The sequence below is a fragment of the Dipodomys spectabilis genome, unplaced genomic scaffold, assembly GCF_019054845.1.
Source record: "Dipodomys spectabilis isolate Male_0828 unplaced genomic scaffold, ASM1905484v1 ptg000024l, whole genome shotgun sequence".
NCBI classification, from domain to species: domain Eukaryota; kingdom Metazoa; phylum Chordata; class Mammalia; order Rodentia; family Heteromyidae; genus Dipodomys; species Dipodomys spectabilis.
Genome location: NW_024870701.1, coordinates 3,804,067 through 3,820,458, shown reverse-complemented (window position 1 = coordinate 3,820,458; position 16,392 = coordinate 3,804,067). Strand labels below are relative to the sequence as shown.

The 16,392-nt window shown below is 38.9% G+C and overlaps 1 protein-coding gene and 1 pseudogene across 5 annotated transcripts in view; one reads left to right on the top strand and one right to left on the bottom strand.

Annotated features, from left to right (window-relative positions):
- Esco1 (establishment of sister chromatid cohesion N-acetyltransferase 1) overlaps positions 1 to 16,392 on the top strand; it is a 74,923-nt gene that overhangs the window by 26,226 nt on the left and 32,305 nt on the right. For 4 of the 5 annotated variants that reach the window (XR_006146906.1, XM_042675096.1, XM_042675094.1 and 1 more), the window contains exons 6-8: positions 8,232 to 8,298; positions 11,583 to 11,697; positions 14,877 to 15,008. Coding sequence is in view for 4 of the 5 variants with exons in the window: in XM_042675096.1 (XP_042531030.1) it covers positions 8,232 to 8,298; positions 11,583 to 11,697; positions 14,877 to 15,008 (314 nt within the window). In the remaining variant the exon portion in view is untranslated. The remainder of the gene's footprint in view (positions 1 to 8,231; positions 8,299 to 11,582; positions 11,698 to 14,876; positions 15,009 to 16,392) is intronic. The other variant, XM_042675097.1, reaches the window with a different exon arrangement.
- LOC122104288 lies at positions 1,098 to 1,394 on the bottom strand (annotated as a pseudogene).

Here is a 16,392-nt window from a genome sequence, read left to right as displayed (position 1 = left end):
TACTGTGAAAATATTATTTGGATTTCTCAATGTTCAATGCTATTTTTATTACTGTTACAGAAAACTTTTATATCAAATAGGCCTATTATTGCTTCTTTAAAAAAATTTCTATTATCATGGTTATTCTTTACAAATAATTGTTTCTCTTGATTGGCTTGGACAACTAAATACTACCTTTTGCCTTCCTAACAAAAGTTCTTTTATTTTTACTTTTCTTACTTTGTGGTTTATTTTCTGGACAATGTTCCTTAATGAATAGCAGCTTATTTCCCAGACTTTTTGTATTTTACTTTTTGTATTTTACAGTAAAATACAAACAATTAAGATTTTTTTTTTTTTTTTTTTGGTTGGCCGTGGGGCTTGAACTCTGGGCCTGGGCGCTGTCCTTCAGCTCTTCAGCTCAAGGCGAGCGCTCTACCACTTGAGCTACAGCACCACTTCCGGTTTTCTGGTGGTTTATTGGAGATAGGAGTCTCACAGTCTCTCCTGCCCGGGCTGGCTTTGAACCGCGATCCTCAGATCTCAGCCTCCTGAGTAGCTAGGATTACAGGCGTGAGCCACCAGCGCCCGGCACGATTAAGATTTTTAATCGTTAACTCACAGTAACTCGAGTTTTCTAACTCAGTGAATCTCTTGGAATTAAGGATTTAATAATGCTCCAAAATGTCCACCTATATCATATAAGAACTTTACTTTGATAACCTTATGAAAATTTGTTAATATATTATTTGAACTGTTGAAGGGGAATTTGCTTTCATATCAGATGAAACATCATAAGATGTAGAAAGTTTATTTTTTCCCCCTCTGTTTACTAAAGGAAAGGTGTAACTTGGACCAAAATACTGAAGTCAGATAATCACTGATGTTGCCTATAATTTATCTTTTTGTCTTTATAGAGGAAGAGTGAGTATAATTATGAGAAATGTATTGGAAAATAGTTATTACATATAATTTATTTAACTTAAATTCCAGAGATCGTAAAATTTTTTTCCTGCTTATCCTTTTTTATTATTTAAAAAGTGGAAAGTAATATTTTCATTGATAAATATTATTTGGTCCTTAGGTAGTTCTTTTGCAGAAAGTTGAGCCCATAATTTTCAAATGATGATAGGACTGTATCAACCAAAGAGTTTCACACAGTTTTAATAACAGCAGCAATTTCCTTGAACTGTCTGTAAAAATTCTGAAACTGAGGAATTGCCATTTCAAAGGACTTGTTCTTTACTTGGCTAGTGATCTGCCACTTTTAGCATTACTGCAGCATAAGGATACTTAAGTGATCTACAGCTGTCCAAGCTCACAGCCATACTGAGTTTCCACTGAAAATCCATAAGCTGGCTAGTGACTTCGGACTTAGCATCTAGTACCGGCTCTCTGCCCCCAGACTCCTCCATGGCAAAGGGTATGGCGCCCCCGCCGTGGTCTCGGACGGACACGCCCCGCCGCCAGCACTTCCAGATCATAAATTTTTTTTTTTTTTTTTTTATTGTAAAGCTACTATACAGAGGGTTACAGTTACATGAGTGAGGTTATGAGTACACTTCCTCTTGAACATTGTTACCCCCTCCATTGTTTTCCCCCTACCATCCCCTTCCTCCCTCCCTTCCCCGAGGTTCTTTTTTTTTTTTTGATTGTGATTAAATGATTACATAATTTCAAAGTCACAAGTTCATTCTAACTTCCCTGGAGCAAATTGTCTACCACAGTCTGTAATATATAACAGTGTTCACATGTTATATACCATATTTGTGATCAGCAGCATGAGGATATTTAGTAGTGGTTCAACCAGATGAGCGGGAGTTCTTTGTTTCTTAAGTCCTGTTAGTTTTGTCATATCGCCTAACCTTTTGGATTTAGCATCCACTTATGAGGGAGACCATGTACCGTTTGTCTCTTCGTTCTTGGCTTACCTCGCTCAACATGATTCCTTCTAGCTCCATCCATTTCCCTGCAAATGCCATTATTTTGTCATTTCTAATGGCTGCATAATATTCCATTGTGTATAGATACCACAATTTTTGGATCCATTCATCTGTGGTGGGGCACCTAGGTTGTTTCCATATCCTAGCTATTGCGAACAGTGCTGCAATAAACATGGAGGTGCACGTGTCCTTGTATATTGGTTCCTGTTGTTCAGGGTAGATGCCTAGAAGTGGTATGACTGGGTCGTAAGGGAGGTCAATCTTTAGCTTTCTAAGGACCCTCCAGACTGCTTTCCAAAGTGGTTGTATAAGTGTACATTCCCACCAGCAGTGTAATAGGGTTCCTCTTTCTCCACATCCCCTCCAGCATTTGTCGTTGGCTGATTTGTGGATGTGGGACATTCTGACTGGGGTAAGGTGGTATCTCAGGGTTGTCTTTATTTGCATTTCCTTCACCACCAGGGATGATGAACATTTCCTCATGTGTTTCTTTGCCATTTTTATTTCTTCATTTGAGAAGTCCCTCTTTAGTTCCCTTGCCCATTTAGTAATTGGTTTGTTAGGTTTGGGAGGGATTAGTTTCTTGAGTTCCCTGTATATACAGGATGTTAACCCCTTGTCTGATTTATTGCTGGTAAATATTTTTTCCCAATTAGTTGGTTGTCTTTCTAGCTTAGTTGCGATAGATTTAGCTGTGCAGAAGCTTTTTATTTTAAGGTAGTCCCATTTGTCGAGTCTCTCTCCAACTTGTTGTGACCCTGGGACTCTGTTCAGGAAGTTCCTTCCTGTGCCTATTAGTTCAAGTGTCTCTCCTACTCTGTCCTGCAGTAGTTTCAGAGATTCAGGTTTAATGTTAAGGTCTTTAATCCATTTTGAGTTGATGTTGGTGCATGGTGATAGGCTGGGGTCCACTTTTAGTTTTCTGCATGTGGCTGCCCAGTTTTCCCAGCACCAGCGGTTGAAGAGGCTGTGTTTCTTCCATTGTATGTCTTTGGCTCCTTTGTCGAATATCAGCTGGCTGTAGGCCTGTGGATTTATATCTGGATCTTCTATTCTGTTCCATTGGTCTTCGGGTCTGTTTTTGTGCCAGTACCATGCTGTCTTTGTGATTATAGCTCTGTAGTAGAGTTTGAAGTTCGGCATGGATAGCCCTCCCATATTGTCTTTATCCCCTAGAATTGTTTTGGCTATTCTAGGTCTTTTGTTGTTCCATATAAATTTTTGGACTGTTTTCTGTATTTCAGTGATGTACGTCATTGGGATTTTAATAGGAATTGCATTGAATTTGTATATTAGTTTTGGAAGTATCACCATCTTTACTATATTAAGTCGGCCTATCCAGGAGCATGGGAGGTCTTTCCATTTCCTAGTGTCTTCTGCAATTTCTTTCTTTAACTTTTTATAGTTCTCATTAAATAGTTCTTTTACATCTTTGGTTAGGTTAATTCCTAAATATTTTATTTTTTGGGAGGTTATTGTGAATGGGGTTGCTCCCTTTATTTCCCTCTCTTCCTGTGCGTTATCAGTGTATAGGAAGGCAACTGATTTTTGTGGGTTTATTTTGTATCCTGCTATTTTGCCGAAGTGACTTATGATTTCTAAAAGTTTGGGGATGGAGTTTTTGGGATCGTGGAGGTATAGTATCATGTCGTCTGCAAAAAGGGATAGTTTCACTTCTTCTTTCCCTATGCAGATCCCTTTAATGTCTTTTTCTTGCCTTATTGCCCTGGCTAAGGGTTCTAGAACTATGTTGAAGAGGAGTGGAGACAGTGGACATCCTTGCCTTGTTCCTGTTTTTAGGAGGATTGGTTGTAGCTTTTCCCCATTAAGTATAATATTGGCTATTGGTCTGTCATAAATGGCTTTTATTGTTTTTAGAAATGTTCCTTCTATTCCTATTTTCTCCAGAGCTTTTAGCATGAATGAATGTTGAATTTTATCAAAGGCCTTTTCTGCATCTGTGGCAATAATCATGTGATTCTTGACCTTGGCTCTGTTGATATGCTGGATTACATTTATTGACTTACGTATGTTAAACCATCCCTGTGTCTCTGGGATGAAGCCTACCTGATCATAGTGTATTATTTTTTTAATGTGTTTCTGGATTCTGTTAGCTAGAATCTTGTTAAGGATCTTTGCATCTGTGTTCATCAAGGAGATTGGCCTGTAATTCTCCTTTTTGGTTGGGTCTTTGCCTGGTTTGGGGATGAGTGTGATATTGGCTTCGTAGAATGAGTTTGGGATAGCTCCCTCCTTCTCTGTTTCTCTGAAGAGCTTGAGGAGTATGGGTATTAGTTCTTCTTTAAAGGTCTTATAGAATTCTGCTGTGAATCCATCTGGTCCTGGGCTTTTTTTTGTTGGAAGACTTTTGATAGCTTCCTGTATCTCATTATAGTATATTGGCTTATTTAATTGGTTAACTTCTTTGCTCAGTTTGGGTAACTTGTATTTCTCTAAAAATGCATCCATTTCCGCCAGATTTTCTTCCTTTAGAGAGTATAGCTTTTGAAAGTAGTCTGTTAGAATTGTTTGGATATCTTGGGTACGTGTTGTGATGTTTCCCGTGGCATCCCTAATCCTATTAATATGGGTTTCCTCTCTTCTTTTTTTAATTAATCTTGCCAACGGGCCATCAATTTTGTTTATTTTTTCAAAGAACCAGCTTTTTGTTTGGTTTATTTTGGTTATGGTTTTCTGATTTTCTAATTGGTTAATCTCTGCTCTCAATTTGGTTATCTGGCTTCGTCTAGTAGCTTTAGGTCCCATTTTTTCTTGTTTTTCTAGCTTAGCTGTTTTAGTTGCAACATGAGATTATTTACTTGGTCTGTCTCCATTCTCTTGATGTGGGCACTGAGGGCAATAAATTTGCCCCTCAGGACTGCTTTTGCTGTGTCCCACAAGTTTCTTTGTGAGGTGTTTTCATTTTCATTGAGTTGTAGGAAATGCTTTATTTCTTCTCTGATCTCTTCTGTTACCCAGGCCTTGTTAAGGAGTGTGCTGTTCAATTTCCATGTATTAGAGAAATTTCTGCGGTATGCTTTGTTATTGAGAGCTAGCTTGATTCCACTGTGGTCAGATAGCATACAGGGGATTATGTCGATCCCTTTGTATTTGCTTAAGTTCCTTGCATGAACTATGATATGGTCTATTTTGGAGAAAGTTCCATGAGCTGCTGAGAAGAATGTGTACTGTGTTGTTTTAGGGTGAAATACTCGGTAGATGTCAGTTAATTCCGCTTGAAGTATGGCCTCACTTAATTCGGTAGCTTCTTTGCCAATCCTCTGGTTGGTAGACCTGTCCTTTGGTGAGAGTGGCGTGTTAAAGTCTCCTAGTATTATCGTATTGGGATCTATTTTATTCTGTAAGTTTGAGAGCATTTGTTTAACATATCTGGGTGCACCGATATTTGGGGCATATAAGTTGATGATGGTTATATCCTCCTCTTGGATTGTTCCCTTTATTAATATGTAGTGTCCGTCCTTGTCTTTCTATACTGATTTTAATGAAAAGTTTATTTTGTCAGATATCAGGATAGCTACACCTGCTTTCTTATTGGGGGCATTTGATTGGTAGATCCTTTTCCACCCCTTCACTCTGAGTTTGTTTGTATGTTTGGCTGAGAGGTGGGTCTCCTGAAGGCAACAGATGGATGGGTCTTGTTTTCTGATCCAGTCCTCAGTTCGTTTTCTTTTAATTGGCGAATTCAGCCCATTTATATTAAGAGAAAGTATAGAGAGATGCATTGTTGTCCCTGCCATTCCGTTTTCCTAAGTTTTTCTTTTTTCCTTTCCTCCTGTGCTTGCTCAGTTAGAATTTGAGTAATGCCTGTTTGGGGCAGGTCCCAGTTCCTGGTTGCTTTCTTCAGGTTGTGTCCCCCCTCTTAGAATTCTTTGTAATGCTGGCTTAATGTTTATGTATTCATTTAGTTTTTCTTTGCTATTAAAAGTTTTCAGTTCTCCATCGAATGTGAATGCTAGCTTTGCCGGGTATATCAGTCTGGGTTGGCAGTTATTGGCTCTCAGGGCTCGTATGGTGCTTTCCCAGGCTTTTCTTGCATTCATTGTTTGTGTGGAGAGATCTGCAGTGATTCTAATTTTTTTCCCCGTTGTAGTATAGCTCCTTCTTCATTTTTGCTGCATGCAGGATTGTTTCCTTATTATTCAGATCCATCATTGTTACTATAATGTGCCTAGAAGTGTTTCTCCTGGGATCTTGCTTGTTGGGTGTTCGATAAGCTTTTGTGATGTAGTTAAGATGGTCGTTTTTGAGGTGGGGAAAATTTTCATTGACTATCTTGTTAAATAGGTGTTGCATTCCCTTGCTCTGGAATTCCTCACCTTCGTCCACTCCGATTATGCGAAGGTTAAATTTTTTAGCATTATCTGCTTGCTCTTGAATTTCCCTTTGGTTTAATTTGAGTGATTTTTCCATATCTGTCACTTTTTGGTCCAGTTGGTGTATTCTGTCTTCTGTATCTGACACTCTACCTTCCATTTCATTCACTCTGTTGACCGTGGCTTCTATTGTGGTTTGCATGGTGGAAATGGATCCCTTTATGGATTCAATGTTGGTTCTCAGAGTACTGATCTCACGTCTCAATGAGGTGAGATCAGTATGCATTACCTCTAATTTGGCGTTTATCTCACTTCTTACTGAGGTTTGTGCAGCTTCTATTTTTGCATCCAATGTTTGTTTGATATCCTGTATATCTTTTGATAGTTCATCCTTGTGCTCTTTCAATTTCTGATCCATTTCTCGCTTTATTTCTTGAGTCATTGCCTCCAGCAACCCTTGGATGTAGTTTTTGTCTTCCATTCCTGCTTTGCTCCCACTGGGGCTTTCCCCTGCGTGGCTGCTGGCTTTTGAGGTGAGCTTGCTGTCCTGGGTAGTGGTAAACCTTGTGATTTTTCTCTGTGATTTTCGCATGGGGGTTCAGGAGACTGCTCTTCAATCTTGTTTTGGTGTGTCTGTCTTTGCTTGGTTGCTGATTCTGTATTGGTAGAGAGAGTCTGTGCCTGATCTGGATTCTGTTGGGAGCCTATTTCCAGCTGCTATTCTGACTTACTTAGGATTCTCAGCTCTCTGCTGTAGCAATTCCCGCCTTTGGAAGGGTTGAGCAGCCTAGACTGCTTGTGTTTGCTCCTGCGGGTGCTCTTGGGAAGATCAGATGCTCTGGATGCACTCTCCCAAATACTGGAGTCTGCTATGGGCTCCTGATGTGTTTTTGTTTGTTTGTTTTGGGCTGGTTGTGGGCTTGAACTCTAGGTTTGGGTGCTGTCCCTCAGCTCTTCAGCTCAGGGCTGGCACCCTACCATTTGAGCCACAGCCCCACTTCTGACCCTTTTTGCTTTGTTCAGGCGCCGGTCCCCGGGCCTGGTTCCGGCCCCAGCCTGGAGCGCGCTCGTTAGGCCTGTGCTAATGTGTATACCACCTAGGTTATGCAGCCTGGAGGACACAGTTCAAATTTCTTCTACTGTTGGTAGTCTTGACCCAGGGGCGCTGTTCCTGGCTTGGGCATTTAAGCTCCCTTCCAGGGGCGCTCTTACTCTGGCCTGGCCAGCAGAGTGTGCTCCACCGGCTGGTGGAGCTCTCGAACAGTTCCCAGTTTTAGTGGGTCCTGTGGTCCGGGTGTTGGGGTAGGGAGTCTAGGTCAGGGTCTGGGGATTCCCTCCAGCTCTGGTCTCCCTTGATGGATTCACTGTCCCCTGTGGGGTACTCACCCTGTAGGTCGTCAGTTGTTGTTGCAATCCGAGTTCAGTTGGGGTGGTTGCGGGCTGGGTTGGGCGGCCCCCCGCCGGGTAGTTGCGATGGCGATTGGGCGGGTGGTCTGCAGACAGGTCCGTTTGTCGAGCTGCTGGTGCCGGGCGGCTTTGGCGGGATGGAGCCTCTCCACTCCGGTGGAGAGTGAGGGGTGGGGGTGGGATCCTCGTGGAGACTCCCGGCTGGTAGGTTTCTCTGTTCCTTGCGATCCGCTGTTCTGCAATCCGGTACCTGGTGATCTCAGATCATAAATTTTTAATAATGAAATGTTTTGTTGCCATTTTGAATTTATATAATTATGCAGATATTTAAATAATTTATTCAATGCCAGCAATTGTTGGTGAATTTAGAGGTAAACCAGTGCTCTCCCAGTAGCTATCTGTAGTTCCATAGGAGGCTTATTTTGTCTCTTCTGTGTAGAGTAATTGTTAAATGGATCTAAATTTGTGAAATATTTTTTATTAAAAATGAGGGAAAATTTTCAGTTTTCTAAATTATTTATAATTGTTCTTATTTCCATTTCTTAATATCATCAATCTTCTTAATAAGTTGCAGGTTCAGCTCCCAAACAGCACAGTATACCTGATAACCAGACCTCTAAGAACAGTGATAACAGGTAAGGTATTAGTTTAATTTAGGTGCAAATTTGAAAACTTTACACTTAAAAGTATTAGTCTAGGGGCTTTTCCCCCCCCAAAAGTTATACTAGTAATTGTCAATTTACTCACAGATTCTTTTATTGTATATTTTTTTCTGTGCCTATATATTTAGTAGCTTAAAAAAATTGTACTAAATACACTTTTTCAAACTTCCTACTTTATTCTTTCAAATTCTGCATTTCATTTAATTGTGTAAATACTCCTTGGTTTATTTAATTGCTGTCTACTGTGTGGACATTTTGGTGTCTTAGTTAATTTCTATTTATTTACAGTGGGCCTATATCTTTGTTCAGTTGTGTTACTTTATGTCTAGGATAAATTCATAGCTGTAGGACCTATTTGACGTTGCCTAATTTTTTTTCCAAAATATTCTGATTTATACTGACAGCAACAGTATTTGAGAATGTTTTTCTTCACACTTGAGAAAATACTGTGTGTTATCAATATGTAAGGTTTTTTTTGTTTTTGTTTTTCTTTATTTGGTGCCAGTCCAGGGGCTTGAACTCAAGGCCTGGGCACTGCCCCTAAGCTTTTTTGCTCAAGGCTAGTGCTCTACCACTTGAGTCATAGCTCTATTTCTGGCTTTTTGCTAGTTATTAGGGGGCAAAAGTTTAATGGAGTTTCCTGCCCTGGCTGGTTTTCAAACCATGATCCTTAGCTCTCAGCCTCCTGAGTAGCAGAATTACAGATGAATTACCAATCAAACACTGGTGCTCATAGAGTGTTTTATAGTAAATGGAAAAGCCCTTTTAAAAAAAGAATCTTAGGTCTGGGAAGGTGGCTCAGTGGTAGAGCGCTTCCTTGCATGCATGAGGCCCTGGGTTCAATTCCTCAGCACCACATAAGCAAAAAGAAAAAAGCCGGAAGTCACGCTGTGGCTCAAGTGGTAGAGCACTAGCCTTGAGCTGAAGAGCTGAGGGACAGCGCCCAGGTCCAGAGTTCAGGCCCCACGACTGGACCCCACCCCCCCTCCCCCCCAAAAAAAAAAAGAATCTTAGAATTAAGTAAATCTCCCTCCCTCCCTTCTTCCCTCCCTTGCTTCCCTCCCTTCCCTTCCTTCCCTTCCTGTCCTGTACAAACTGCACTGACTTAAACCATGTTCTCTGTGCATGGCTCACACTTGTAATTGCAGTTACTTGGGATAGGGAGATTTGGAGGAATCTGTTTGAGGCCAGCCCGGATAAAAAGATTGTGAGACACTATCTGAGCAAAAAAGCTGAATGTGTGCCTGCCATCCAAGCTATTCAGATGGATTCTAATCCAGGCTGGCCTGGGCATAAGTCATGGGAGACTCTACTTGTAAAATAAAATCAATAAGAGATGGAGATGGGCCTCAAATGGTAGATTACTTTCCTAGCGAGCAAGAAATTCAGTTCAAATTCCATAAAATGTGAAGACCCATATCAAGTGCTGGAATTCGTTTGTTGAAAGTCAGTTTTCTTTTCCTCTTAAAGAAATATAATTGAGCCGGGCATTGGTGGCTCACGCCTGTAATCCTAGCTACTCAGGAGGCTGAGATCTGAGGATCGCGCGGTTCAAAGCCAGCCCGGGCAGGAGAGACCATGAGACTCCTATCTCCAATAAACCACCAGAAAACCGGAAGTGGCGCTGTAGCTCAAGTGGTAGAGTGCTCGCCTTGAGCTGAAGAGCTGAGGGACAGTGCCCAGGCCCAGAGTTCAAGCCCCACGACCGATCAAAAAAAAAAAAAAAAAAGAAATATAATTGACACATAAGAAAACACATTAATGGGGAGGTTAGTATGTCTTTTATTACATCAGTTCAGGGAAATATCTTTCACCTCAGACATTTCATTATTTTTTTGTGTTTGGGACATTGAAAATCCTCTGCTAGAAATTATACAGTTGATAACCATAGTTGCTCTGAGTGTTAGGAGATATTAGGAGTCTTTCTTTCTTTTCTTTCTTTTTTTTTGTTGGTTGCAGGGCCTGAACTCTGGGCCTGGGTATTGTTCCTCTGCTCTTCAGCTAGCTCAAGGCTAGCACTCTACTTCTTGAGCCACAGCGCCACTTCCAGCATTTTCTGCTTATGTGGTGCTGAGGAATCGAACCAGGGCTTCATCCATGCAAGGCAAGCACTGTACCACTGAGCCACCTCCCCAGACCTAGGGGTTTTTCTATCAAGATACACCCCTGACCTTTTAACATTCTGCCTCTCTCTGTCCCTGTTCCTTTCTAGCTTCTTGTAACCACTGTTCTAACCTTTACTTCAGTGAGATCAGCTTTTTAGCTTCCACATATAAATGAGATTATATAATATTTGGCATTTGGTGCCTGACATAGTTTACTTAATGTAATGCAGATTCATTCATGTTTCTATGTATGTCAGGGTTTCATTCTTTATTATGACTGGATTATACCCAACTGTCTACATACCACATTTCTTTTTTTTATGGACTCTATATCTTGGCTTATTTTCTTGATTTTTTTTGGGGGGGGGGCAGGGCTTGTGGGGCTTGAACTCTGGGCCTGGGCGCTATCCCTCAGCTCTTCAGCTCAAGGTGAGTGCTCTACCACTTTAGCCACAGCTAATGTGATCCTTAGATCTCAGGCTCCTGAGTAGGATTACAGGTGTGAGCCACTGATGCCTGGCTTTTCTTAATCTTTATAGTTTCTTTTTTTAAGGTGCTGGGCATTGAACCTAGGGCCTCCTGGATGTGCTCTGCCACTTAGATACATCCCCAGCCTCTCCTCTAGACCATTTTTTTGTGTATGTGCAATGGGGTTTGAACTTAGGGCCTCACAGCTGCCATGCTTCTAGTCCTACAGTTTTATATGCCAGGACTGGGGCTTGGGTGTTGTCCCCTTAGTGTTTTTGCTCAAGCCTAGCATTCTACCACTTGAACCATAGCTCCATTTTGACTTTTTAATGTTAATTCAAACTAAGAGTTTCATGGACTTTCCTGCCTGCACTGACTTTGGACTGTGATCCTCAGATCTCAGCCTCCTGAGTAGCTAGGATTATAGGCATGAGCTACCAGTGGGTAATTTTGGAGATGGAGTCTAGAAAACTTTTCTGCTTAGAATGACCTTATAACTTAATCCGCCAAATCTCAGCTAGGATTATAGGTGTGAGCTACTTGTACCTGATACCCTTAAATTTTTGAAAGGTTATTGTTTTCCCTTTGAAGTTGAAAAATTTCATGATTGTTTAGTATTTTTTGAGTCATTTAAAATAATTCAGATTTATAATTTTCTATAAGCATTTTGTTCTATTTTTCAAGAGAGATACCACCAAATCATTCTTGGTCTAAATGTAATTCCCATTTGGAGATAACAATTCCAAAGGACTTGAAACTAAAGGAAGCAGAGAAAGCTGATGAAAAACAGTTGATCATAGTAAGTATGCAATTTGACCTTGTGGTAAAATGTTAATGTATCTTACTTATTCATGGTACTAGTAAATATATTCTTTTTATGCAAAAGTCCTTTTTTTTCCACAGGTTTACAATATAGAAAATATTCCTGGTATTGTTACAATTTCTTCTCCTCTAAATAAATAGATCATCTTGTAAAATAAGTCAGGTTCCTCCTAGTTTTATTTATAATACTGATATTTTACATCTGATAATGTCTTAGGTCATTTGATCATTACTTTCATAGTTGTTGCTGTTTTTGTTTTTGGTTTTTTTTGGTTTTTTTTTGGGTCTAGTTGTGGGCATGAACTCTGGGCCTGGGCGCTGTCCCTCAGCTCTTCAGCTCAAGGCTAGTGCTCTACCACTTGAGCCACAGTGCTACTTCCAGCTTCTTTCTTTTTATTTATGTGGTGCTGAGGAATCAAACCCAGGGCCTCATGCATGCAGGGCAAGCGCTCTACCACTGAGCCACCTTCGTAGTCCCATAGTTGTTTTAAATATTGAAATAACATGGAACTTCAATACATGAATTTATTTATTTATTTTTTATTTTTATTTTTTTTGGGTCCAGTCGTGGGGCCTGAACTCTGGGCCTGGGCATTGTCCCTCAGCTCTTCAGCTCAAGGCTAGTGCTCTACCACTTGAGCCACAGCGCCACTTCTGGCTTTTTTTTCTTTTTGCTTATGTGGTGCTGAGGAATCGAACCCACAAGGCAAGCGCTCTACCACTGAGCCACCTTCCCAGCCCCACATGAATTGATTTTAAATCTACTGTAGTTTTTTAATTGTATAAGGATAATAGGTTAGCAATTTGAAATAGAGATATTTTGGTGGCAGGATGTTAAAAAGGGAAATATTTGATTAAAAACGTTGGGCATTCATGGCTTACACCTTTAATGCTAGCTACTCAGAAGGCTGAGATCAGAGGATCACAGTTTAAAGCCACACTGCCAGAAATGGTGAGACTTAATTTTCCATTAACTAGCGAAAAGGCTGGTCTGGAGGTTTGGTTCAGGTGGTAGAGTATCAGTTGTGAGATAGTAAGCAAGGAAGCAAGAAAGGATTGTGAGGCCCTTAGTTCAAACTACAGTACTAGCACCAAAACAACCCCCAAAACACCATACTTTGAAGGACTAGCCTCCCAAGTGCAAGATCCCTAGTTCAAATCCCAGTACTGCCAAAAAACAAAAATCAAAAAACTTAAACTTGAGTTCTTTTAACTCTTATTTACTGAATGGGAAGCTGGAAGTGTTTCTTTTTTTCCCCTATTTAACCTGTTATACTTAAAGACTAATTTAAATATTGGACATGATATGATGGCTCATGCCTGTAATGCCAGCTACTCAAGAGGTAGACATAAGAAAGCCTTAGAGTTGAGGCCAACCTGGGTAAAAAGTTAGTGAGATCTAGCAAAAAAGCTGAATATTGTGGTGTATGGCTGTCATCATGATGTATAAACCTGAATCTTAGGAGGTGCATATAGGAGAATCTTGATCCAGGCTAGTTCAGGCAAGAAAAAAAAAGTGAAATCTTATCTGAAAAATAAGGCATTAAAGGGCTTGCCTATGGTTTACAAATCCCAGAACTAACAAACAAAAACAGGAACAAATAACAAGTCAATAAAATATGAAGAGATCCAAAGTAATAAGGTCATTTAGTGTAGTTCCAGTCAAACATAAAGGATTTTTTTGAGATTGGATCCTGGATTATGCTTTAATATCAGGGGATAACTTTTCAATGATTGTTTAGAAAAGTATAATGAAAATAAAATTTGTTTTAGTAATGTTTTTGTTGTCAAATCAGTGTGGTAGGCAGTCTAATATGGTAGTCACATAGCTACTGAACACTTGAAATATGGTTTGTCACAGTGAGATATTGTAACTAAAATAAATAAAATAGTGCATTTCAAGGAATAGTATAAAATGTAAACTATCTCACTGAGTTTTCAAAAAATTTTGAACACAATTGGGATGTTTTTATTAAATAAAATGTCAAAATTTTACATTTAATTAGCATAGCTAAAATTTAGAATTTTTAAATTAACATTTGTGCCAGGTGCCAGTGGCTCATGCCTTTAATCTCAGCTACTCAGGAGGTTGAGATCTGAAGATCACAATTTGAAACAAGCCAGAGTAGTAAATTTCATGAGACTTTATACCTCTAGTTACTAACAACCAAAAAGCCAGAAGTAGAGCTTTGGCTTAGCCTTGAGTGAAAAAGCTAAGGGATAGTGCCAAGGCCTTAAGTTCAACCCCTAGCACTAGCACAAAGGCATACAAAATAAAATAATTACATTGTGATAAAGAGAAGTAATTTTTACTCCCCCCCCTCCCCCTGTGTATTTATCTGCCCGTCTGTCTCTTTCTAAGGGTTTTATCTCAGGGTCTGTTGCTTACCAGGCAGTTACTTTATCACTTGAGCCACTTCTTCAGCCCTATATGTATTGGTTATTTTTGATATAGGGCCTCACATTATTCCTAGGCTGACTTGGACTGTGATCTTCATAGTTGTCTTATCCCTACTCCTGTATCTGGGAATGACAGGTATGTACCATTTCATACTCACATTGATCCAGATGGAGTTTCATTAATACCCCCTCCCCCTGAAGCTGGCCTCAAACCTCTGTTTAACCCCTTCCAAGTAGCTAGGATTATAAGCTGGAGCCACTATTACTGGCTGTTTACTTATTTTGAGGCAGGATCTCACTGTGTAGCCTAGGTTGGCCTCAACTTACAATCTTGTACTATTTCCTGAATGCTGAGATACAGGGGTATGTAACCACACCCAGCAAAGAGGCTTAAATTTTCAAAAAGAGTCTACAAGCCACTATTTCCTCTAGGTTCTGGTATAATTATTGAAAGGATGAAAAATAATAGTATTCTTTTTAGATTATTTGCTGTTTGGAGCTTTTGGACTAAGTGTGTAATGTTAAAGATAATTTCTCAGTTTTTAAGTTGGATGCTGTGATAGGAGTGATTAGGTTACTAAAATGGAAACATTTACTAGAATCGTACATTTCAGACAACATCTTGATGTTTCTAGTCAATATTAAATCACTCATTATAGATTTAGCAGTTCTCATGCAATGTTCATTTTGTAGCTGGGAATCTTATGTTCAGGAGTAACGGGCAAAGATTAAAAACTTACTTGTTTTTATAAATAGGATGCAGGACAAAAAAGATTTGGAGCAGTTTCCTGTAATGTTTGTGGAATGCTTTACACAGCTTCAAATCCTGAAGATGAAACTCAACATCTGCTTTTCCACAACCAGTTTATAAGTGCTGTAAAATATGTGGTAAGTGGAATTCTTGAATTATAAGTGTAAAGTTCAGATGATTAGGTCAGAATCTTAATGAGATGAATTGCCAAATTTTTTTTATTTTTATGGAACAGTAATAGATACAAAACATATGTAGTACTGGCTTACTTTTTTTGAAAAGCCAAATGTTGAAAACAGCTAATATATTCTTACTAGTTGATATGGTGGGATTTTTAATTTAAATTATATTCTCCTAAAATAGTTATTATACTGTTTCTTTGTAATTATATTCAGCTTGAATAATTTCCTACAATTTTTTTAGATTTTAATAAAATAATTGATGAATATTTAATTTGTGTAACCTTGTGCAACTTGGTATTGGGGCTTGGAGTTTTTTTTTTTTTAATCTTCTTTGAACTCACAAGAATTTGTCTTTGTAATATTAAAAGAAAAAAACTGGAGTATCTAAAAGGAATCCCACAAAGTTAATATGGGTTTTATTTAATATATTTTAGCATGAAATGTATTTTAATGTAAATTCATTTGAGGCATATGAGTATAATTAATACTCATTTCTGGAAATAGCAAAATTATTTTCAGCAGTTTTGAACCATTTCAGATATCTTGTGAAAATAGTAATTTAGTATAATTGCTGTTTACCCATATCTGAAATGGAACCTGTTTTTATTCTATACATGTTACCTTCAGTACTCTACACTCAAATAATAAGACCTCCAGGATATCTGAACTGAGATCACCAATTCATTTCATATAGGCTTGTATGTAGGCACCAGATTTATTGCATTATTTTAAAGTCTTCATTGCCCTCAGTTAAATTCATATTCTTAGCTTTGGCTGACTGATGATGTATGCATTCATTCACCTAATTACTCCTACCTAGAGTAGGTGAGGTTTGTTATTTTGTTTTTTTCTTTTTTGGTTTGGTTTCCCTGGTCATTTTTGTATTCCTTTTTTTACCTTTCCACACACTGTCTCTGTTACTGCTTCACTAAATGAAATACAATGTATGTGATGTAGACCATTTATAGGTAGATAATGATTTATCATTGGAAATTTTACTCTTTCAGTTTGGCTATGTTAGGATCTTTACATCTGGAGGAGAAAAATGATCTTATCAGGTAGTTAAATTATAGAAGACTTATACTTTTATATGTGAACTGGCAGAAGTCCTTTCTGTCCAATTTACATAATTTACATATGGTGATTTAGTTTCCTAAAATTAAACATGTTTAAAAGACAGAAAAATTCTTAATTTCTGAAGGGGAACTGTAAAGAAATCAGTTAGAAAATAACTTATTTTGATTTTTTAAAATCAAAAGTTGATTTATGTAGCAAGGAATAGTTACCACCACCTCTAAACAAATTCTGAATCTCTTAAAATGCTAAAAGCACTTTAGTA